The sequence below is a fragment of the Cherax quadricarinatus genome, chromosome 73 (genome assembly GCF_038502225.1).
Source record: "Cherax quadricarinatus isolate ZL_2023a chromosome 73, ASM3850222v1, whole genome shotgun sequence".
Lineage (NCBI taxonomy): Eukaryota > Metazoa > Arthropoda > Malacostraca > Decapoda > Parastacidae > Cherax > Cherax quadricarinatus.
The window spans coordinates 21,541,575-21,567,029 of NC_091364.1; the positions used below are offsets into that span (position 1 = coordinate 21,541,575).

Sequence of the window (25,455 nt, forward strand, 5' to 3'; positions counted from 1 at the left end):
ATTATTATTATAATCAAAAAGAAGCGCTAAGCCACAAGGGCTATACAGCAACAACTTTGTGATCGCTTGCAACAAGCTTTTCAGTGATCTCTAGATTATTGACAAGGGCTTCTTTGTTTGACAAAACCAGGTCTAGTAGATAATTACCTCTGGTAGGCTGTTATAAATTGCTCCAGGGTGGCCCATAGCCTGGTGGCTAAAGCTCTCGCTTCACACGATGAGGGTCTGGGTTCAATTTCCAGCAAGGGCATGTTTCTTTATGCCTGTTCTCTTTGTTCATCCATCAGTAAAATGAGCATCTGGGTGTTAGTGGACTGGTGTGGGTCGCATCCTAGGACAAAACTGACCTAATTTGCGGGAAATGCTCTGCATCACTGGGGGCTTTCTATGTAGTAGTATGTCACTGATGTCAGCTATGGTCTGTATACCTTGTACATGTTCTTGTAGAAATAAAAATATTACTATTATTCAAAGAGCAGTCCTGAAGTACTTCCATGAAGTGACTGGACTCCAAATAACTGTGCAAAGAAGTTCGGTCAAGTAGTGCAGGTGTTGTCTTCAGGCTTAAAAATTATCGATTTTTTAAAAGTCTAAGTTTTATTAATAAAACTACATTATTTTACTGATATTTTTTATTAATATTTTAATACTGCTACAAAGATGAACCAACAAATACAGAACCCAAGAAGTCGTCTTCTGGCTTCTTTGACAATTCTTTCTTTTTCATTTTAATTTCTCGCCTCTTTTTCTTTTTTTCTGCAATCCTGTTCCTGATTAGTTCATTTTTCTTCTTCCTTACTTCACTCTTGCTTAAAATTTCATTTTCTAACTCCTTCTGCTTAAATACAAACATTTTCTCATTTCCTGTAATTTCTTTCTTTTGACTTTCTGCTTGAAGTTCTTGCTTATCATTCTTCTTTTTCTTCTGTGTTTTAGCTAATTTCCTCTGGTTCTTTTCACTTATTTCAGATGTTTTGATGAAGTGGTCAGTTTCTCGGCGCACCTGCGAGATCTCGGCCCCCATTCTCTGTCGATGGACTTCACGTTCGTACTCCAGACGCTGCTTCAGGAAAGCCCACTTAAATCTGAAAAAAAAATATAAAAGTAACATTGCAATAGTGATTAACATAAATATATATTTCAAACAGGCATATGAAAGGGGGATACGAAAACAATGAGGCAGATTTTTGCATATTTATGGAATTACAGGTCCAAACTGTCCAAACGTAGATCTACGTTCGCGTGCGTAGCACTCTGAACGTAGATCTATGTTTTTTACATGCTTTCTTATGGAGAAAATCAGAGCGTTTGGACAGTTTAAGGGTTAAAAACAGTTTTTATGCAGAGGGTGTGGCACAGGTTACTGTATGTGGGAGGAAGGAAGGGCACTATTTTCCAGTGCAAGCAGGACTTAGACAAGGATCAGTAATGTCACATTGGTTATTTAACAATTTCAATGGCCATCATGTAGAGGGTTGGTGATCAGTTCAGGGAAGCAGTATCTGCAGTACACCTACACCCTGGAAGTGATCACTGACTACCTATCATTTAAGTTCTGGTAATCACTTTCTACCAAGACTTACTACTACAGACAAAAAGAAATGGGCTCAGAAGAATATGTTATGTCTGTGCACACACAACATGCTCAGTACATTGCAGACACATGCTTAAAGTGTGAAGAGTGTAAAACACTGCTGTGTATGAAGCTGTGTATGCAGCAGTTCTAGGAACATCACCCCTGCCTCTATATATGTATGTATATATTAAAACAGTAGATATTTTAAACATTTATATCTGAGTGTTTATGTTGCCATGTAAACATATTTTGTACACAATGTACTGATAACACTCCTAGTGCAGGTATTGTATTTCATACAACAGGCAGATATGTGTACATTATGCATGATATTTCATGGGCCACAAAAATTACTGGAAAATGTAAAAAGTTACAAAACCCCCCCAAAAAAATGAATATAGCAAATAGCAAGGTGATGAGAATAAGAAATCTAGGTCATAAAAGATTGGAATACAGATTAGATAGAAGGAGAATGGAGTAAATGATGTACATATTTTGATAACTGAGGATGGATGTTTTGGTTAATGGGTCAATGACAATTAGAATCACAGAATATACAAGGTAAAGACAGGAGGTGGAATATTATGGTATCTGCAGAAAAAAGTAGTTTATCAGTACTTGGAAACAACAGAAATGCACTCTAGAGAAAAGGTCCAAACACTAGTGAGACACTTTCTTTGAATGTTGCTGCAAAAAAAAAAAAAATATTGAGGCTTGACACCAGTACACTGTAAATATTTTGCAGGGTACGTGAGGTGAAGAAATTAAATAATAGTGTGGTAGTCTCGATGGAAAGGAAGACAAGTTGTTGTGATGGTTTAGTCAATAATAAATAACTGAGAATGATGGGAAGACCATTAAGCTGCATAAATCTGGAATGCATGAAAGTGTGTGAGATCCCTGGAAGGGTTAGAAGGGAATGAAAAAAAAGCACTGGGAAGTAAGGGCTTGGAAGAGAGTTAAGATAAATGTTGCTGGAGTATGACTAAGTCATACTTGAAGAGATGTAGGGAAAAGTAGTCAGTCACACTTGACATCTTCAGCTGGAGAGAACAATTCCTGTGCTTGGAAGAATGTAATGAGATTTTGAAATCAATTAGTGTTAATTATACTGAGAGAGTGGGTGAGATGTTATCAACAAATTTTGTTGAAAATAAGAAAAAGTTTTGGAGTGAGATTAACAAGTTAAGGAAGCCTAGAGAACAAATGGATTTGTCAGTTAAAAATAGGAGAGGAGAGTTATTAAATGGAGAGTTAGAGGTATTTGGAAGATGGAGGGAATATTTTGAGGAATTGTTAAATGTTGATGAAGATAGGGAAGCTGTGATTTCGTGTATAGGGCAAGGAGGAATAACATCTTGTAGGAGTGAGGAAGAGCCAGTTGTGAGTGTGGGGGAAGTTCGTGAGGCAGTAGGTAAAATGAAAGGGGATAAGGCAGCCGGGATTGATGGGATAAAGATAGAAATGTTAAAAGCAGGTGGGGATATAGTTTTGGAGTGGTTGGTGCAATTATTTAATAAATGTATGGAAGAGGGTAAGGTACCTAGGGATTGGCAGAGAGCATGCATAGTTCCTTTGTATAAAGGCAAAGGGGACAAAAGAGAGTGCAAAAATTATAGGGGGATAAGTCTGTTGAGTATACCTGGTAAAGTGTATGGTAGAGTTATTATTGAAAGAATTAACAGTAAGATGGAGAATAAGATAGCAGATGAACAAGGAGGCTTTAGGAAAGGTAGGGGGTGTGTGGACCAGGTGTTTACAGTGAAACATGTAAGTGAAGAGTATTTAGATAAGGCTAAAGAGGTCTTTGTGGCATTTATGGATTTGGAAAAGGCGTATGACAGGGTGGATAGGGGGGCAATGTGGCAGATGTTGCAGGTGTATGGTGTAGGAGGTAGGTTACTGAAAGCAGTGAAGAGTTTCTACGAGGATAGTGAGGCTCATGTTAGAGTATGTAGGAAAGAGGGAAATTATTTCCCAGTAAAAGTAGGCCTTAGACAAGGATGTGTGATGTCACCGTGGTTGTTTAATATATTTATAGATGGGGTTGTAAGAGAAGTAAATGCGAGGGTCTTGACAAGAGGCATGGAGTTAAAAGATAAAGAATCACACATAAAGTGGGAGGTGTCACCGTTGCTCTTTGCTGATGACACTGTGCTCTTGGGAGATTCTGAAGAGAAGTTACAGAGATTGGTGGATGAATTTGGTAGGGTGTGCAAAAGAAGAAAATTAAAAGTGAATACAGGAAAGAGTAAGGTTATGAGGATAACAAAAATATTAGGTGATGAAAGATTGGATATCAGATTGGAGGGAGAGAGTATGGAGGAGGTGAATGTATTCAGATATTTGGGAGTGGACGTGTCAGCGGATGGGTCTATGAAAGATGAGGTGAATCATAGAATTGATGAGGGGAAAAGGGTGAGTGGTACACTTAGGAGTCTGTGGAGACAAAGAACTTTGTCCTTGGAGGCAAAGAGGGGAATGTATGAGAGTATAGTTTTACCAACGCTCTTATATGGGTGTCAAGCATGGGTGATGAATGTTGCAGCGGGGAGAAGGCTGGAGGCAGTGGAGATGTCATATCTGAGGGCAATGTGTGGTGTGAATATAATGCAGAGAATTCGTAGTTTGGAAGTTAGGAGGAGGTGCGGGATTACCAAAACTGTTGTCCAGAGGGCTGAGGAAGGGTTGTTGAGGTGGTTCGGACATGTAGAGAGAATGGAGCGAAACAGAATGACTTCAAGAGTGTATCAGTCTGTAGTGGAAGGAAGGCGGGGTAGGGAGGGAGGGGGTAAAGGTTTTGTGTGCGAGGGGCTTGGACTTCCAGCAGGTGTGCGTGAGCGTGTTTGATAGGAGTGAATGGAGACGAATGGCTTTTAATACTTGACGTGCTGTTGGAGTGTGAGCAAAGTAACATTTATGAAGGGGTTCAGGGAAACCGGCAGGCCGGACTTGAGTCCTGGAGATGGGAAGTACAGTGCCTGCACTCTGAAGGAGGGGTGTTAATGTTGCAGTTTAAAAACTGTAGTGTAAAGCACCCTTCTGGCAAGACAGTGATGGAGTGAATGATGGTGAAAGTTTTTCTTTTTCGGGCCACCCTGCCTTGGTGGGAATCGGCCAGTGTGATAATAAATAATAATAAATATACTGTCTGTGCATCTCAATAAAGACAGTAATAATTTTACTTCACAGACCTACAGAAAGCATTTGATACCGTGGACCACGACCTCTGCAACACAACTGTCCTCAAAGATTAAGGTTATACCATGAATTAAGGGAAGATTCTAGACTTCACCTTATGAAAGCAGACAGAGCAAATGAGTAATTATGGACAAGGTAGATTACAGGGGGAAAATAAATATGAAATTAGAAGACAGGGAAACTCAAGCCCCTCCTAAATGTCATATATTATATGCAAGTGTGGTATCCAGGGGAGCTACCATACCTACCACATGACTTTCTACAATAAATACTACTCACCTTTCATCCTATATTAAGGCTATATTAAGGCTTATGCGAGGTTTTTACAAACCAGAAGTCTTATAAGAAGAGCAGAGTATATGAAGAGTAAAAGAAAGGTGAAGAGAGTGGTGAGAGAGTGCAAAAGGAGAGCAGATGATAGAGTGGGAGAGGCACTGTCAAAAAATTTTAATGAAAATAAGAAAAAATTTTGGAGTGAGTTAAACAAGTTAAGAAAGCCTACAGAAAGTATGGATTTGTCAGTTAAAAACAGAGTAGGGGAGTTAGTAGATGGGGAGAGGGAGGTATTAGGTAGATGGCGAGAATATTTTGAGGAACTTTTAAATGTTGAGGAAGAAAGGGAGGCGGTAATTTCATGCACTGGCCAGGGAGGTATACCATCTTTTAGGAGTGAAGAAGAGCAGAATGTAAGTGTGGTGGAGGTACGTGAGGCATTACGTAGAATGAAAGGGGGTAAAGCAGCTGGAACTGATGGGATCATGACAGAAATGTTAAAAGCAGGGGGGATATAGTGTTGGAGTGGTTGGTACTTTTGTTTAATAAATGTATGAAAGAGGGGAAGGTACCTAGGGATTGGCGGAGAGCATGTATAGTCCCTTTATATAAAGGGAAAGGGGACAAAAGAGATAGTAAACTTATTCCTCTATAATTTTTACAGAGTATACCAGGAAAAGTATACGGTAGGGTTATAATTGAAAGAATTAGAGGTAAGACAGAATGTAGGATTGCGGATGAGCAGGGAGGCTTAAGAGTGGGTAGGGGATGTGTAGATCAAGTGTTTACATTTAAGCATATATGTGAACAGTATTTAGATAAAGGTAGGGAAGTTTTTATTGCATTTATGGATTTAGAAAAGGCATATGATAGAGTGGATAGAGGAGCAATGTGGCAGATGTTGCAAGTATATGGAATAGGTGGTAAGTTACTAAATGCTGTAAAGAGCTTTTATGAGGATAGTGAGGCTCAGGTTAGGGTGTGTAGAAGAGAGGGAGAGTACTTCCCGGTAAAAGTAGGTCTTAGACAGGGATGTGTAATGTCACCATGGTTGCTTAATATATTTATAGATGGGGTTGTAAAAGAAGTAAATGCTAGGGTGTTCGGGAGAGGGGTGGGATTAAATTATGGGGAATCAAATTCAAAATGGGAATTGACAGTTACTTTTTGCTGATGATACTGTGCTTATGGGAGATTCTAAAGAAAAATTGCAAAGGTTAGAGGATGAGTTTGAGAATGTGTGTAAAGGTAGAAAGTTGAAAGTGAACATAGAAAAGAGTAAGGTGATGAGGGTATCAAATGATTTAGATAAAGAAAAATTGGATATCAAATTGGGGAGGAGGAGTATGGAAGAAGTGAATGTTTTCAGATACATGTACTTGGGAGTTGACGTGTCGACGGATGGATTTATGAAGGATGAGGTTAATCATAGAATTGATGAGGGAAAAAAGGTGAGTGCTGCGTTGAGGTATATGTGGAGTCAAAAAACGTTATCTATGGAGGCAAAGAAGGGAATGTATGAAAGTATAGTAGTACCAACACTCTTATATGGATGTGAAGCTTGGGTGGTAAATGCAGCAGCGAGGAGACGGTTGGAGGCAGTGGAGATGTCCTGTCTAAGGGCAATGTGTGGTGTAAATATTATGCAGAAAATTCGGAGTGTGGAAATTAGGAGAAGGTGTGGAGTTAATAAAAGTATTAGTCAGAGGGCAGAAGAGGGGTTGTTGAGGTGGTTTGGTCATTTAGAGAGAATGGATCAAAGTAGAATGACATGGAAAGCATATAAATCTATAGGGGAAGGAAGGAAGGGTAGGGGTCGTCCTCGAAAGGGTTGGAAAGAGGGGGTAAAGGAGGTTTTGTGGGCGAGGGGCTTGGACTTCCAGCAAGCGTGCATGAGCGTGTTAGATAGGAGTGAATGGAGACGAATGATACTTGGGACCTGACGATCTGTTGGAGTGTGAGCAGGGTAATATTTAGTGAAGGGATTCAGGGAAACTGGTTATTTTCATATAGTCGGACTTGAGTCCTGGAAATGGGAAGTACAATGCCTGCACTTTAAAGGAGGGGTTTGGGATATTGGCAGTTTGGAGGGATATGTTGTGTATCTTTATGCATATATGCTTCTAAACTGTTGTATTCTGAGCACCTCTGCAAAAGCAGTGATAATGTGTGAGTGTGGTGAAAGTGTTGAATGATGATGAAAGTATTTTCTTTTTTGGGGATTTTCTTTCTTTTTTGGGTCACCCTGCCTCGGTGGGAGACAGCCGACTTGTTGAAAAAAAAAAAAAATATTTTAAGGTAAGTAATGAGTGTACTATATCTGTAATTTACTTTGTTTTTTAGTGCCAAGTTCTATTGCTAACTAAATGTGTATTGTAAATTTGTTATTTGGAATTTATATGCATTTATAAAAGAAAAAAAGGGCATCCTGCTTTAGAGCTATAGCCTGGAAGCTAACCTGCCGTGTAAGTGGGGTCCTACTGGGAAACGGCCAATGTGTCAATAAAAAATATTAAAATGTATGTATAGTTAGAGTTAAGTCCCATTATAAATGGAGAAGTTCAAAGTTGAATTAAACACTACACTCACTAACTACAGAACTTTTAACCATGCCTCTACCAAATATTGCAATGCTTCTCCTTTCATCACATCACCAGTTACACTGTTAACCTACAATCATTACATGTCACCAAAGTAAAAACTTTACTAGTTAAAATCAATTTTATTTTATTTCATAAACAAGCATTATACCTCATAATAATTATACTGTATAGTAACTATCCAGATGTAATAATTTTCTTAAAAACTTAATTTTAATTTATTTTGACAGAACTGTGAGTGTAGTAGATATTAATTTAACTTTATTGTTCCCTATTTTAAAACACTGGAATAATAACCCCATGATAAGACTCGAGCTCCCCTCCCCCAAAGTACTCGAGGGCCTGGTCCGAAATCTGCACATTGCCATAACAACATACTGGAGCATGAGATATGGGAGGACGTGCAAAATAAACCCAATGAGGATCATGGGTGCAGTGGGGACAATAAGGGAGCATTGTATCAACATTGGTGGCCCCAGACCTTTCAACATCTTACCAGAAGACATCAAAAACAAAGCTGGAAAAGTGTAGAAGCCTTCAAGAGGAAACTGAACAAGTATCTTCACTAGGCGCCAGATCAACCAGGCTGTAATGGATATGTGGGGCAGCGGGCCTCCAGCAGCAATAGCCTGGTTGACCAGGCACGCACCAGACAAGCCTGGCCCATGGCCGGGCTCTGAGAGTAGACTCTCAAACTCGTCAAAGGTATATCAAAGGCACTGGAATAATAACTCCATGATAATAACCAGGTTCACACACTACATTATTATAAAACAGAGTACAGTGGAACCTCAAAAATCAAACTGCTCCCAACACAACCAATTATGTAAGTGTATTTTTGTAAGTGCTTTTATAAGTGTATTTTTAAGGGTCTGAAATGGACTAATCTAATTTACATTATTCCTGATGGGAATAAATTCATTCAGTAAAGGCACTCGAACAGACTTCTGGACCGAAGAAAGTTCGATATTTGAGGTTCCACTGTATAATAGAATCATGAGAATAATGCAGCTCACCTTGGAAGGTACTTAATGTTCCACAACATATCATAATAAGGATTGCTCTTCTTTCCACCCACAGGTTGATTATTGAGGAAGAAGTGTGCTTGCTTGGCCTTCCTCTTACTCTTAAACTCGATCCAGCCTTCCGTGAAGCGTAAATTCTTGCTGTATTTTTTCCCTTGGCCTTTTTCTCTCTTCAAATCATTCACTGCCAAAGGATGTATCAGAAAAATAACACTTTGTAAAAAATTTTTTAAATGAAATATACTGTCATTGGAAGCGTATTTCAAGACAATATACTACTATATTATATCAGGTCAGAGAAAATAATCATATGATTATCTAAGCACTGAAAAATGTTACTGCTGAACAACATTGAACTGTGTCAAAGGAAATGAAAATATCAGTACCTTACTAAGTGCTGAACAATGCTACTGATGAACAACACTGAACTCTCAGAGAAAATGAACACATCAATACCTTACTAAGTAAATACTGAACATACAGTACTATTTGACTTATCAATAGAATGTAAGTATTTGCCTAAATTTTAATTTCAGTAACTGTTTTGTCTCATAACTAACTTATTAATCATAATGTCTGACAAGTATCTCTTCAGCCTCTCAGTCTTAAAATATAAAGTGCTACCTCAGCACTGCTACTATCACATTACAGCCTCTCCTTGTTTAGTGACGTACTCGTTTACCGACAACTAGGACTTACGACGGGCTCTCTAACCAGTATTCATATGTAAATAATGTATATTGGAGCTGATTCCTCTATTCTGTTTATTACAATATACAGTACACTGCTGTATAAACATTTAAAAAGATACCAGAAATGTTATTAATGGTGGAAAGGTGATATTAAAAGAATATCAAAGATGGTTGACACAAACCACTACCATTATAGTATGCTCCTCACTTAGCGACGAATTTGTTTACCAATGTGGTCCTAGGAATGGAACTCTGTCATTAAGTGAGGAGAGGCTGTACTGTTACTTTCACTGCTGGTATATTTACTACCATTACTCTTGCTGAGAGCATGGATGTCAGAATGGATGTGTCAGTGGCAGAATGGGTGAGTGTGGGTAACAGAATGGGTGTGTGGAGGGTGACAGAATGGGTAAGAGTATGCACGACAGAGTGGGCAGTATGGATGAAAAACAGACAAGAGAATGGATGAGAAAATGGACGAGAGAAGGGATGAGAGAATGGACGTGAGAATGGACGGGAGAATGGACCAGAGAATGGATGAGAGAATCAATAAGAGAATCAACGAGAGAATCAATGAGAGAATGGGCGAGAGAATGAGGGAAAATCATAATTCAAAATTATTGCATATCAAGCCCATCATAATTCAAGGGACTGCAACACAACTAACCCACACGCCTTTGATATACCTTTGAAAAGTTTCGAGAGTTTCTCTAATCTCTGAGCCCGACCATGGGCCAGGCTCGTCTGGTGCTTGCCTGGTCAACCAGGCTGTTGCTGCTGGAGGCCCACTGCCCCACATATCCATCACAGCCTGGTTGATCTGGCACCTGGTGAAGATACTTGTCCAGTTTCCTCTCGAAGGCTTCTACACTTGTTCCAGCCGTGTTTTCACACAGGAGAATGAAACTTATAACAAAAGTTTGGTACAACTTGGACCATCAACAGTCACACTAGATAATAGTCTAAGTTGTATCAAACCATCATCCTAAATTTCATTCTCCTATGTGCAGATTATTTGTGTATTATTCCAGCCATGGTATTGTGCCTTTTTATTGAGCATGAGAACACTGTATGTATTCCTATTTTTCTGCTATGGTTAATACTCAGAGACAAGACAGGGTGATAAAAAGAAAAACAGTGAACACAAGAGTAAGTGGAATGAGTGGCTGCTGTATGGGGCTGTGAGTGAGGCAGCCAGCTGTTCCAGCCAGCCAGCTGCACCATCTCAATGTCTCAACAAGCAGGGAATATCTTGTCACTCATGGTTTTCAACTATTAAATCTTTTACAGTGATACCTCGCATATCCAGCCTACCATTATCCGAATCTTGCCAATATCCGAACAGGCCCTGGGAATGGGCAAAATTCTAAAATTATTACCAAAACATCCGGAACAACTGTTCGGATACAGCAGAAGGCTGAATCAAACTTTGCACGCACTTTAGTGTACCAGTTGGCCACTAGGAGCCATGCTCTTCACTGTGTTTTGTCCTAGCTATCTTGTGTATGGCACCAAAGAGGGCCAGGAATGTGCTTACTCTAGAAAAAAAGAGGGAAATATTGTCGCACGTGGATGCAGGTTGGTCCAAGGCTGGGGAAAAAAACTACTGAAGACAACGTGCAGGACTGGCTAGAGTGTGATAAAGACGACCCTGGTGTGCAGTCTCTGACGGATGCAGAGATTGCACACCATTCCAAAAGTGATGACGACGACAATGACCCAATGCCTCCAAGTAGAAAAACTTCAGCAGCAAGAGTAGATGTCGAAACACTTTTGGAGTATTTGGAGCATCCACTGTCCACAGCCCATTTGAAAAGTTATGGTCCTGTGGTCCGTGAAATCCAGGAGGTTGTTATTCGAGCCCAGAGCGTCTGGTCTCACCGCCAGACAGCATTGAACTCGTTTTTTAAACCTAAAACACCATTGCTGATGGTGATGCAAGAGTATGGATGGCAATATGACAGTACAGATGGGCATTTTTTCTCCTTAAGTATCCGGAAACTCCGTGTTTCCGAACCGATCTCGGCTCATAAGATAACCTAGGACAACATAGGATAATCCAAGATAACCCAGAACAGCCTAGGACAACCCAGGGTAACATAGGACAACCCAGGATAGCCTGTCAACCTCATAGCCCAAGACAACCCAGGATAACCTATGACAACCCAGCATAAGCCAGGATAACCTAAGACAACCAGGATAACATAAGACAATCCAGAATAGTCTAGGACAACCGAGGATAACCTAAGACAACCCAGAATAATCTAAGACAACCCAAAATAGCCTAAGACAACCCAGAATAGCCTAGGACAACCGAGGATAACCTAAGACAACCCAGTATAACCTAGGACAACCTATAAGCCAGGACAACCAAGGACTATAAGTGAACTCAGAGAAGATACTCATGCAGGTTAGAAGCCGAGCTGCAGCTCCTGGACCTTACTAATATGTTCAAGTGGAAGCGCTAAACCAGCAGGGGCGACACAGCACACGTAGGTAGAGAGCAATAACGTAATATTAACTGACCATTGTTATCAGCTTGGAGGTAGACACGGTCTAGGTTGCCCACCATGCTGAAGTAATCTCTTATCTGAGTCACACTCATGTTGGGAGGGATGCACGACAGGTATATTATACCTGGCTTCCTTTTCACTCGTTTTTCCACTGAATTTTCATTAATTTCGCTCGTTATTGACTGTGCGTCTTCCATGTTGCTGCAGGCCGCCTGCCTCAGCTGTTGTTTACGTTGGGTTCGTGGGTAGTGACGGTCTTAGTAACGTTTCGGGTTGTTGCTGGTGTTGAGGTTTATAGGGCCACTGACAGCGTACGCCGTATCGAGCCATGCCTTCCAGCGCTCGGAAAAGAAACGTCGATCAAAGGGTAAGTAAGTAAGTTTATTCAGGTTTACACAAATACAGTTACATAGATTATCATGCATAGCAGCATATGTGTAGAGAACCTAGGATAACCCAAAAAAGTCAGACAGAGTGACTTATTTCCATTGGGGTTGACTAGTAACTCTGCGTATTGTATGTCCTTAATGCACCCTGAAGCCAGCAAGAATACGCAGGTACAAGCCAAGATCTCCTGACGGTCTGGAGGGTCAAACCCCTCCCCATTGAGAAGGAAAGGCAGGGTTAACGATTGCGTCCTGAATGTGCACAAGGCCGCACGGAGAGAAGTCCGTGCATAGTGGTAACTTGGGCACCACATTAGGAAGTGCTCTACCATCTCAGGCTGTGAGAGACACCATGGGCAGTACAAGGAGTCCGTCATCCGAAGGCGGTCAGATAAGCTGCTGGTCGTGAATGCCCAACTCGGAGACGAGTGACTACAGCATCCACCAAGCGACTGGGATGGCGAGCCCAAAAGCAGGGGCCACCGAAAGATCAGACAGAACTCAGTGCCGAAGAAGAGAGAGAGCATGCCAGATCCTCATGCCATAAATGGCGGATTTCCCTCCAAACAGTAATTGTAAAATCATTGCGCCCCAGTGCAAGAGGAGAGGGGTAATGATAGGAAGTGTGTGTGAGAGGGAGGCCACTCGATCAGCCACTTCATTGCCCTGAATGCCAACATGAGCCGGTACCCACTGCTATCCTTGATAATATTGCACCAGTTAGAGAGGTTAGGATTAAATGGAAAACCGAACCCTGGATAATTACTGAGATATTAGATATGAAATTCAGAGACCAGTTACTAACCATACCACGGATGGGGACAGAAACAGCGATCAGAGAGTCTCAGAACTCCAGACCGTCGCATTAGCCACTGGGCTAACACAGTTGTGTCATTACGATTTCGTGAGTCATGTTGACGGCTTTGAGGGGACTTGAGCTAGAGTTCGTCACGGTCACGCTAGCTGGAGATTCGTCTGTAAAAACTTGCATTTGTGGTCATAGTCGTGCCTATGCTAACCTTCCTATGGTGTAGAAATATACCTAGTTGGATGAATCTTGTTGTTAGGTAAGACACATATGCAACAGTTAGGTATCTTTATTATGAAACGTTTCGCCTACACAGTAGGCTTCTTCAGTCAAGTACAGAAAAGTTGATAGAAGCAGAAGATACTTGAAGACGATGTAATCAGTCCATCACCCTTAAAGTTTTGAGGTGGTCAGTCCCTCAGTCTGGAGAAGAGCATTGTTCCATAGTATGAAACAATATGGAACAATGCTCTTCTCCAGACTGAGGGACTGACCACCTCAAAACTTTAAGGGTGATGGACTGATTACATCGTCTTCAAGTATCTTCTGCTTCTATCAACTTTTCTGTACTTGACTGAAGAAGCCTACTGTGTAGGCGAAACGTTTCATAATAAAGATACCTAACTGTTGCATATGTGTCTTACCTAACAACCTGTCGGTATTTTATACCATTTTAATGTTCAATCTATGGATGAATCTTATTGTGCCTGGCTGGTCCCGGTGGCCTGGTGGCTAAAGCTCTCGCTTCACACACGGAGGGTCCGGGTTCGATTCCCGGCGGGTGGAAACATTTCGACACGTTTCCTTACATCTGTTGTCCTGTTCTAGCAGCAAATAGGTACCTGGGTGTTAGTCGACTGGTGCGGGTCGCATCCTGGGGGACAAGATTGAGGACCCCAATGGAATTAAGTTAGTCCTCGATGACGCACTGACTTTCTTGTGTTATCCTGGGTGGCTAACCCTCTGGGGTTAAAAATCCGAACGAAACCTTATCTTTGTCCAGTGGCTAATGCGACGGTCTGGAGTTCTGAGACACTCTGATCGCGGGTTCTATCCCCATCCGTGGTATAGTTTCTTTGCATTCGTGTCATTACGATTTTGTGAACCAGTTACTAAAAACCTTTACGGCAAACACAGGATATTGCAGTGCTAAATGAATTCCAAAGGGTAAGGAACAGAGTGCAGAGGCTTATAAAAGGAGCAAAGGCAAAACACTATTGCTCAAAAGTTGAAGAGTACAGCAATAACCCCAGAAAGCTTTGGCAACAATTAAAACAGTTGAGGTATAGCCATTAACCCGTAGATAGATCTAGCATAGAACTAAATATCGATAACGAGGTATGCCACAAAACAGCTAAATTGGCAAATTGTTTTAATTCATACTACACATCTGTTGCATCAACACTAGGAAGTAAACAACCAGCTGCATCAAATACTTTTAACACAGACTCTGATAAGTTTAAAACATACTATACCAAGAAAGAGGTAACCCCAAACAGTTGTCAGTAAGGTTAAGACACATGTGCAACATCTGGGTATCTTTATTGTAGACGTTTCGCCATCCAGTGGCTTTATCAATACAAATTCTAGGACATAACTTGAAGACAGTAGAACTATGTACAGAAGATGAGGTAATCAGTCCCTCAACCTAGGAGTAGGTGCGAAGAGCACCATAGTCGTGGAGATTCTGAAGCAGAAGAAAGGATCCTGGCGCTTATATAGTAACGTCAGGTGTAGCAGACGAGGGCATATTCACTGGTAGGCGGGATTCCCCAGTGGAAGTAGGTCCTTCCCAAAGAGATGGGTTAGTTGTAGTAGTAGTTGTAGTAGTAGTTGTCGTAGTCGTGAAGGCTATGTACATGTCCTCAGAATTAAGATTCCATGATGTTGCAGTGTCTGACAAGTTGTGTACGAATGGTATACAATACCGACAAAATGAGATTAAGACACATGTGCAACATCTGGGTATCTTTATTGTAGACGTTTTGCCATACCTGGAGAGAGTTTACCTGGAGAGAGTTTCGGGGGTCAACGCCCCCGCGGCCCGGTCTGTGACCAGGCCTCCTGGTGGATCAGCGCCTGATCAACCAGGCTGTTGCTGCTGGCTGCACGCAAACCAACGTACGAGCCACAGCCCGGCTGATCAGGAACTGACTTTAGGTGCTTGTCCAGTGCCAGCTTGAAGACTGCCAGGGGTCTGTTGGTAATCCCCCTTATGTGTGCTGGGAGGCAGTTGAACAGTCTCGGGCCCCTGACACTTATTGTATGGTCTCTTAACGTGCTAGTGACACCCCTGCTTTTCATTGGGGGGATGGTGCATCGTCTGCCAAGTCTTTTGCTTTCGTAGTGAGTGATTTTCGTGTGCAAGTTCAGTACTAGTCCCTCTAGGATTTTCCAGGTATCTCTCCCTCCTGCGTTCCAGGGAATACAGGTTTAGAAACCTCAAGCGCTCCCAGTAATTGAGGTGTTTTATCTCCGTTATGCGCGCCGTGAAAGTTCTCTGTACATTTTCTAGGTCGGCAATTTCACCTGCCTTGAAAGGTGCTGTTAGAGTGCAGCAATATTCCAGCCTAGATAGAACAAGTGACCTGAAGAGTGTCATCATGGGCTTGGCCTCCCTAGTTTTGAAGGTTCTCATTATCCATCCTGTCATTTTTCTAGCAGATGCGATTGATACAATGTTATGGTCCTTGAAGGTGAGATCCTCCGACATAATCACTCCCAGGTCTTTGACGTTGGTGTTTCGCTCTATTTTGTGGCCAGAATTTGTTTTGTACTCTGATGAAGATTTAATTTCCTCATGTTTACCATATCTGAGTAATTGAAATTTCTCATCGTTGAACTTCATATTGTTTTCTGCAGCCCACTGAAAGATTTGGTTGATGTCCGCCTGGAGCCTTGCAGTGTCTGCAATGGAAGACACTGTCATGCAGATTCGGGTGTCATCTGCAAAGGAAGACACGGTGCTGTGGCTGACATCCTTGTCTATGTCGGATATGAGGATGAGGAACAAGATGGGAGCTAGTACTGTGCCTTGTGGAACAGAGCTTTTCACCGTAGCTGCCTCGGACTTTACTCTGTTGACGACTACTCTCTGTGTTCTGTTAGTGAGGAAATTATAGATCCATCGACCGACTTTTCCTGTTATTCCTTTAGCGTGCATTTTGTGCGCTATTACGCCATGGTCACACTTGTCGAAGGCTTTTGCAAAGTCTGTATATATTACATCTGCATTCTTTTTGTCTTCTAGTGCATTTAGGACCTTGTCGTAGTGATCCAGTAGTTGAGACAGACAGGAGCGACCTGTTCTAAACCCATGTTGCCCTGGGTTGTGTAACTGATGGGTTTCTAGATGGGTGGTGATCTTGCTTCTTAGGACCCTTTCAAAGATTTTTATGATATGGGATGTTAGTGCTATTGGTCTGTAGTTCTTTGCTGTTGCTTTACTGCCCCCTTTGTGGAGTGGGGCTATGTCTGTTGTTTTTAGTAACTGAGGGACGACCCCCGTGTCCATGCTCCCTCTCCATAGGATGGAAAAGGCTCGTGATAGGGGCTTCTTGCAGTTCTTGATGAACACAGAGTTCCATGAGTCTGGCCCTGGGGCAGAGTGCATGGGCATGTCATTTATCGCCTGTTCGAAGTCATTTGGCGTCAGGATAACATCGGATAGGCTTGTGTTAATCAAATTTTGTGGCTCTCTCATAAAAAATTCATTTTGATCTTCGACTCTCAGTCTGGTTAGCGGCTTGCTAAAAACTGAGTCATATTGGGACTTGAGTAGCTCACTCATTTCCTTGTTGTCATCTGTGTAGGACCCATCTTGTTTAAGTAGGGGCCCAATACTGGACGTTGTTCTCGATTTTGATTTGGCATAGGAGAAGAAATACTTTGGGTTTCTTTCGATTTCATTTATGGCTTTTAGTTCTTCCCGCGATTCCTGACTCCTAAAGGATTCTTTTAGCTTAAGTTCGATGCTTGCTATTTCTCTGACCAGTGTCTCCCTGCGCATTTCAGATATATTGACCTCTTTTAGCCGCTCTGTTATTCTTTTCCGTCGCCTGTAAAGGGAGCGCCTGTCTCTTTCTATTTTACATCTACTCCTCCTTTTTCTTAGAGGAATAAGCCTTGTGCATACATCGAGTGCCACCGAGTTAATCTGTTCTAGGCATAAGTTTGGGTCTGTGTTGCTTAGTATATCTTCCCAGCTTATATCGGTTAGGACTTGGTTTACTTGGTCCCACTTTATGTTTTTGTTATTGAAGTTGAATTTGGTGAATGCTCCCTCGTGACTAGTCTCATTTTGTCGGTCTGGGGCTCCACGCATACATGTCTGAACCTCAATTATGTTGTGATCTGAGTATATTGTTTTTGATATGGTGACATTTCTTATCAGATCATCATTGTTAGTGAAGATGAGGTCTAGTGTATTCTCCAGTCTAGTAGGCTCTATTATTTGCTGGTTTAAATTGAATTTTGTGCAGAGATTTAAAAGCTCGTGTGAGTGAGAGTTTTCATCAGAGCTGCCTCCTGGTGTTATTACTGCAACAATATTATTTGCTATATTCCTCCATTTTAGGTGCCTTAAGTTGAAATCCCCCAGGAGCAAGATGTTGGGTGCAGGAGCTGGAAGATTTTCCAGACAGTGGTCAATTTTTAACAGCTGTTCCTGGAATTGCTGGGATGTTGCATCCGGAGGCTTGTAGACTACCACAATGACTAGGTTTTGGTTCTCGACCTTTACTGCTAAAACTTCCACTACGTCATTTGAGGCATTAAGCAGTTCTGTGCAAACAAGTGACTCTGCAATGTACAGCCCAACCCCCCCCTTTTGCCTGTTCACTCTGTCACATCTGTATAGGTTGTAACCTGGGATCCATATTTCGTTGTCCAAGTGATCCTTTATGTGGGTCTCAGTGAAAGCCGCGAACATTGCCGTTGCCTCTGCAAGCAGTCCACGGATGAAAGGTATTTTGTTGTTTGTTGCTGGCTTTAGACCCTGTATATTTGCAAAGAAGAATGTTATCGGACTGGTGGTATTGTTGGTACTGGGGGGGGATTTTTTTTCCGGCATTAGTATCTGTATCTGTTGGTTTGGAGTGGAGGCCATCGACTGTGGTTCCACTCCAGGAATGACTGGATTTGGTGTACGATTTCTGCCATTTCCTGCCAGTTTTTTTTCCTTCCTGGCACTAAAAAACCTCTCCCTCTTGAGTGGCTGTGGCTACCCAGTGGCTTTATCAATACAAATTCTAGGACATAACTTGAAGACAGTAGAACTATGTACAGAAGATGAGGTAATCAGTCCCTCAACCTAGGAGTAGGTGCGAAGAGCACCATAGTCGTGGAGATTCTGAAGCAGAAGAAAGGATCCTGGCACTTATATAGTAACGTCAGGTGTAGCAGACGAGGGCATATTCACTGGTAGGCGGGATTCCCCAGTGGAAGTAGGTCCTTCCCAAAGAGATGGGTGTCACTAGCACGTTAAGAGACCATACAATAAGTGTCAGGGGCCCGAGACTGTTCAACTGCCTCCCAGCACACATAAGGGGGATTACCAACAGACCCCTGGCAGTCTTCAAGCTGGCACTGGACAAGCACCTAAAGTCAGTTCCGGATCAGCCGGGCTGTGGCTCGTATGTTGGTTTGCGTGCAGCCAGCAGCAACAGCCTGGTTGATCAGGCTCTGATCCACCAGGAGGCCTGGTCTCAGACCGGGCCGCGGGGGCGTTGACCCCCGGAACTCTCTCCAGGTAAACTCCAGGATGGCAAAACGTCTACAAGATACCCAGATGTTGCACATGTGTCTTAATCTCATTTTGTCGGTATTGTATACCATTCGTACACAACTTGTCAGACACTGCAACATCATGGAATCTTAATTCTGAGGACATGTACATAGCCTTCACGACTACGACAACTACTACTACAACTACTACTACAACTAACCCATCTCTTTGGGAAGGACCTACTTCCACTGGGGAATCCCGCCTACCAGTGAATATGCCCTCGTCTGCTACACCTGACGTTACTATATAAGCGCCAGGATCCTTTCTTCTGCTTCAGAATCTCCACGACTATGGTGCTCTTCGCACCTACTCCTAGGTTGAGGGACTGATTACCTCATCTTCTGTACATAGTTCTACTGTCTTCAAGTTATGTCCTAGAATTTGTATTGATAAAGCCACTGGATGGCGAAACGTCTACAATAAAGATACCCAGATGTTGCACATGTGTCTTAATCTCATTTTGTCGGTATTGTATACCATTCGTACACAACTTGTCAGACACTGCAACATCATGGAATCTTAATTCTGAGGACATGTACATAGCCTTCACGACTACGACAACTACTACTACAACTACTACTACAACTAACCCATCTCTTTGGGAAGGACCTACTTCCACTGGGGAATCCCGCCTACCAGTGAATATGCCCTCGTCTGCTACACCTGACGTTACTATATAAGCGCCAGGATCCTTTCTTCTGCTTCAGAATCTCCACGACTATGGTGCTCTTCGCACCTACTCCTAGGTTGAGGGACTGATTACCTCATCTTCTGTACATAGTTCTACTGTCTTCAAGTTATGTCCTAGAATTTGTATTGATAAAGCCACTGGATGGCGAAACGTCTACAATAAAGATACCCAGATGTTGCACATGTGTCTTAATCTCATTTTGTCGGTATTGTATACCATTCGTACACAGTTGTCAGTAAGCATATCTCATGACCTCGTGCAAAAAGAACTAAGCAGGTTAAACCCAACTAAGAGCACCGGCCCAGATAACATTCCGTCTAAGTTCCTAGAAGATGGGGCCTCTGAATTCCCAATCCCCATTGCTCATATAATAAATTTGTCCATCACCACTAATACCGTACCAGAGAGGTTCGAGGAGGCCAGAGTTACTCCTCTCTTCAAGAAAAATAGTAGGTTTGATGTCAACTATAGGCCTGTTAGTATACTCAGTGTGATATCCAAAATTCTAGAGAGGGTAGTGTACTGTCAAGTAGTTAAGTCGTGAAGAATTGAGACACTTATGCAACACATGGAAATCTTTATTGAAGAAACGTTTCGCCACACAGTGGCTTCATCAGTCCAATACAAAGTAGACATGGGTAAGGAGAGGAGAAGTTTGAGGTAATCAGTCCCTCAGCCTGGAATCGATGTGTTCAGTCCATCACTCTTGTAGGAAATGCAGCATAGGGCCAGAGAGGTGGCTTATATACTGCAGTCAGATGAGGTGAAGCAGAAGGAGGCGGGATCACAGTGGGACCTGCCACTAGTGTAAGTAGGTCGTTGTCCAAAGGTTGGGCAAGCGTTGAAGTCTTTGTACCAAGATCCCATGATGTTGCAGTGTCTGACAGATGTGATGAATGGTTTAGAAAACCCATTTCTACTTTGTATTGGACTGATGCAGCCACTATGTGGCAAAACGTTTCCTCAATAAAGATTCCCATATGTTGCACAAATGTCTCCAAGTTTAAAGCTGAATGGGAATCTAATTTCTTGCTTCCTTTCCATGATATTCATGTCCACCGCTCAGATACAGGTTTTGCCTTTTCCGTGTACCGCAAACCTATGCACAGTGGCATGTACATTCACTACTTTTCTTATGCTTCCTCTGTCAAGAAAAGTGTTCTTATCTCCCTCTTTCTCCGTGCTCACCGCATTTGTGATCCTCAGTTCCTCCCATTTTATAAACTCTGCCTTCTCACGTGCTAAACGGACTTTCTTCTCTCCCAAACTCTCTACTCCTGGGAGCTCTTCTGTCCTCTACATTTCCGGTCTTTCTAATCAACAACTCACTCCGTTCCTTAACCCTTAAACTGTCCAAACGTAGATCTACGTTTTTTCAACATTTGAAAGTATGTAAAAAAAAGTAGATCTTTTCTTTTTTTACATTTGAAAATTCTTTCTAATTCTTTTTTTTTTTTTTTTTAAGAATGAATTAAAGAATTAACAACTGGGCGTCTACACTGCAAACTGAATTGTTTGCCATCCTAATGGCGCTAAAGCTAACCTATGACACTGAGCTTGACTCTATCATCATTACTGATTTTATGTCATCATTGAAGGCTCTTGGCTCATATAATGACTCCAACAACATGCTCATTGGGGAAGCCAGGTATAGATACTCAAAAATTAGGGACAAAGGAATTAATGTACAATTGCTATGGATCCCATCACACATTGGATTACTCCTTCATGATAAAGTTGATATGTTAGCCAAGAAGAGTATCCAGAAGAAGAATGTAGAATATAACTTTGGTATAACTGTGTCTAGCATTAGGAATAATATTAGGAGAGAAGTAAATAATGAAAATGATTGTTATAGGAATGCTGTTAGAAGCCTGAGTAGATCTATAACCCACTATGATAACATGAACGTAGATAAGTATGTTTATGGAGCAACGTGCAATGTGAACAGACTGACTGATGTTGTAGTGGCCAGACTTAGGCTTGGTTACAAGTACTGACTGATGTTGTAGTGGCCAGGCTTAGGCTTGGTTACAAGTACTGACTGATGTTGTAGTGGCCAGGCTTAGGCTTGGTTACAAGTACTTCTGGCAGTTTGGGAGACACACAGATGATGATCAAACTAAATGTAAATTATGTGATCAGGCATATGGTCACTCTCTTGAACACTATGTGCTTAATTGTCCACTTATTGCAGAGAGTATAATAACCTATGTGACATGTCAAGATATCTTATTAATGAAAATAAGATACCAGATATACTTAGCAAATTTCCTAAATTTGCTTGTAACAGATAAGTGAACTATAGATATGTAGATATAAATCCATATGAATTCCTGTTAACCCTTTGGGGCCTAGTACCTAGGCCTTTTGTGTATCGATATGCTCTCGCACTACCGTCCACAGGATGGATATGGGGTGCACAATAAACTAGCCACTTCGGTGGCAAAATCTAATCTACATTTGAAAACGTGTAAAAAAACTTTGATCTACGTTTTTTTTTGTTATATTTGAAAATATGTAAAAAAAACGTATTATTATTATTATAATCAAAAGAAGCGCTAAGCCACAAGGAAAAAAAACGTAGATCTGCTTTTGAAGCACTACGCATGTGAACATAGATCTGCTTGGACAATTTAAGGGTTAAACGTCAATATAATGTACAAGAAGAAAGAAAGAATCAAAGAAAAAAAAACTCAGTATATTGAATGTTACTGATAATATGGAGTGAAAATAAGGGGTACTGCAATTCCGCAGTACCTCTACACGAGCCCTGTTTGGTGGTGGTGTTGCTTTTCTTGGAGTTCATCGGGCCACTGACAAGTTGGGTTGGCGAGTAGCACAATCTTAGTGGCGTGTTCCTCTTAAAGGGGGGCTCCTTGGCGTGGTGAAGAGGCTCTTGGTCTGAGGAATTACACCAGTCGGTCTCCTTCCTTAGACCGAACCTAATTACCCCCCAATCCCCCTTTCCATATCCCATCCTCCCCATTCTTCCCTTTTTCCTTTCCTCCTCCTTCCCACCCCTCCCTTTTGCCCTTCCTCTTTTTGGCCTTCGGGATTTTCCCCACAGGCACACTAGTTCATAGGTAGGGAGAAGGGTACCGGGGTCCGTCCCATTCTGTTGAGGTTCTTGGCGGTGGCGTAGTTTGCTGTGGAATCTGGATCGCCTGGGGATGTCCCGATCCCTCTCCGGTATCCCAGAGGGTGGCTTTGGGTGTCTTTCGGGCGACGGGTGTATCTCTGGAAGCCACCTTTCGGATTCCAGGGGTGGTGGCCGAAGGAGGTATGCTTTGTGGCAGATATCCGGCCACCCTCTCTTTTGTCCACCGAGGTAGCTTGGCAGATGTGAGGTTGCTATCCCAGATTGCTGGTTTACTGGCATGAAGGGCATGGGATCCATGCTGCATCTGCGCTACTTGTGGTGCTGAGGTCCTCTTGGGCATGGAGGGAGATTTCTGGCCCTTTCATTCCTCCTAGGAACTATCCCTCACTGGTCCCCCCTTTTTTTATTCTTTTTTTTTTATTTTTATTTTCTTTTCTTTCTTTTTTTTTCTTAAAAACAAAAAGAAAAGTAACCTAACCATGGAGTCCCAAATCCATGACCCCACTACCCCCGGGCCCCTTATTGTTACTGCACCCTGTTCTGACCTCGCCTCATCTTTTGGCCACTCTTTGGACACTCCTCTTGCTGGTGCTGTTTCCTCACCTGCTTCAGGTACCGGGGCTTCCACTGACTCCTTCCATTTGTCTGACCTCCGCTCTCCTTTGACTATGCTTTCGAATCGCCAGCCTGTCTCACGTCGGACCGACTCTGGTCCCACTTCTAAATGCCAACGGCAATCTCCTAACGATGTTACTTCGTTACCTTCCCATTCTACTCGGAAGAGACCGACACGTCATGCACTCCCTCTCCACACTCAGTTTCGGACCACACAATGGACTAAATACTTTACGACCGACTTCTTCTACTGCCTGTCTTTCTGACCATAGTATTGGCAAAACGCTCCTATGCCACGATGGTAGAGATATTTCCGTTTGTGCTCTTAAGAGTGGTATGCACATCATCACAGTCCAGAATTCTACCCAAGCTCATGATTTTTCTCTTCTTTCACATATCGATACTATTTATTTATTTATTTATTTATTTATTTATAATTTGAGCACACATACAGAGGTACAAAAAAATACAGCTATCGAAAAACATCATTCCCACAATTCTTGTAGTGGTACTGTTATTCTGCCCCATACCATAGTCCAACAGAATTTCCAGACATGTGGCAATGAAATTCTCAAACAGCTGGAACTCCAAGATCTCCCAATTCTCAAGGTAGACACTTATGTTCTCCCCGCCCATGGGCGAAGACGATAATACCCTTGCAGTGTGGCTCGTTTAACTTTTGACAGCCGTGAACTCCCATCCTCTGTTTATGTAGCAGGACATTGGTTACAAGCTCGGAAGGTGATATCTACACCACAACAGTGTAGGAATTGCTGGCGATTTGGCCACCCAGCAAAATATTGCAGATTTATAGCCGAATGCCCAGTCTGTGGTGCCGATGACCATTCTAATACATCTTGCAGTCGACCTCCCTCTTGCCTTAATTGTCATGAGGCTCACCCTTCGTACTCTCGCTGTTGCCAGGTCTACTTGAATGAGCGGGAAATTCGTTGCCTCAAAGAGGCAGAAGGTCTCCCTAATGCTATGGCAGTTTTTCATCTCCGCCTCCAAGGGAGACTACCCTGTGTTTCTTATTCTCGTGTTTCAAAACATCCCCCCACTTCTGGGGTCCCATCTTCTGCAGCCTCCTCTGCGGTTGCCAGTCCCATAGTCACTCCTGTATCTAATTATTTTGCTGTCCTGGGCTCAGATGTCCCTACTTCAACACCTCAGTCTGTCCTCACGTCTTAGTGTTCTCCCTCACAAACCCCGGTATCGACAAGACCTCGTACAACACCTCCCAATCGTCCCTCTACTTCTAAGAGGTCCAACAAATCTCTTTTAACCCCTCCTTCCCTTCATCCACCTCCACATTTTACCTTTTCGGTCTCTGTACCTAGGTCTTCCCCTTTCACTGGCTCCATTACAAGTGTGGAGGTTCATCCTCCTCATACTGTGCCTTCCTCCCCTGTCCCCTCCCAAGTTTCTTCCTCTTCTGCCACCTCCCGGGTTTTTGCCTCTTCTGTCCCCTCCCACATTTCTCCAGTTCCCTCCACCCTTTCGCCGCCCCTCCCCCCCACCTTGGTACAGTCCATTACAGCTCCTATCTTTACTCAATCTCCTCCTCTTCCATCTCCAATAATGTCTCCCATACGATCTCTGAACTCCAAAACACTTGAAGCAATCTCTGAATATATTGCAGAGACCAAACCATCAATGGACACTGATCCACCCTCTGTTCCTTCTCTTTCCTCTTCTCCATCTGCGCAACTCCTTTCTTCACAATGCACCGTTCCTTCGCTACTTGAACGTTTTCCTTTGCCACCGCATGTGGACTTTTCTAACCCTTCTAGTTAGTCGTAGGTACCCTTACCTGTGGATTTCAGGTATCTTTATCGTTGCCAATCATGGCCTATTTACAGGGGAATATTCGCGGCCTCAGGGGTAATTGGGGTGAGCTTCAGATGTTGCTCTCCCATAACACAGCAGCCCGTATCCACTTGCATAGGTGGTATACACTCTGTTCTTTGTATCTCTCTCCTTCTTGGGCATTATCTATCCCGGATATTGCCTTTCTTGTTTTGTCATTACCGCCACCACTTCTGTTACTTGGCGATTTTAATGCCCATCATTTCCTCTGGGGGATCTCACTGTGATTCCCGTGGCATTCAGTTAAAGGCTTTTCTTGCTACCCACCTCCTCCATGTTTTAAATACAGGTACTCGCACACATTTTGATCCTCGGACT

The 25,455-nt window shown here is 42.5% G+C and overlaps 1 protein-coding gene across 1 annotated transcript; it reads right to left on the reverse strand.

Annotated features, from left to right (window-relative positions):
* Nucleotides 1-614: 614 nt before the first annotated feature.
* Nucleotides 615-12,147, reverse strand: LOC128705399 (activator of basal transcription 1). The gene is made up of 3 exons (XM_053800594.2): nt 11,894-12,147; nt 8,667-8,859; nt 615-1,085 (listed from the first exon to the last, which is right to left on the reverse strand). Exons 1-3 carry the CDS (start codon nt 12,075-12,077, stop codon nt 653-655), a joined length of 810 nt encoding a protein of 269 aa, XP_053656569.1. The 5' UTR covers nt 12,078-12,147; the 3' UTR covers nt 615-652.
* Nucleotides 12,148-25,455: the final 13,308 nt, after the last annotated feature.

Excerpts from the sequence above, each read along its gene's own strand:
- LOC128705399 (XM_053800594.2), bottom strand. The coding sequence starts at position 12,077 with ATGGAAGACGCACAGTCAATAACGAGCGAAATTAATGAAAATTCAGTG. Across the intron at positions 8,860-11,893 it reads CCTCCAAGCTGATAACAATG|TGAATGATTTGAAGAGAGAA; the intron begins GTCAGTTAATAT and ends ATCCTTTGGCAG. Across the intron at positions 1,086-8,666 it reads AACATTAAGTACCTTCCAAG|ATTTAAGTGGGCTTTCCTGA; the intron begins GTGAGCTGCATT and ends TTTTTTTTTCAG.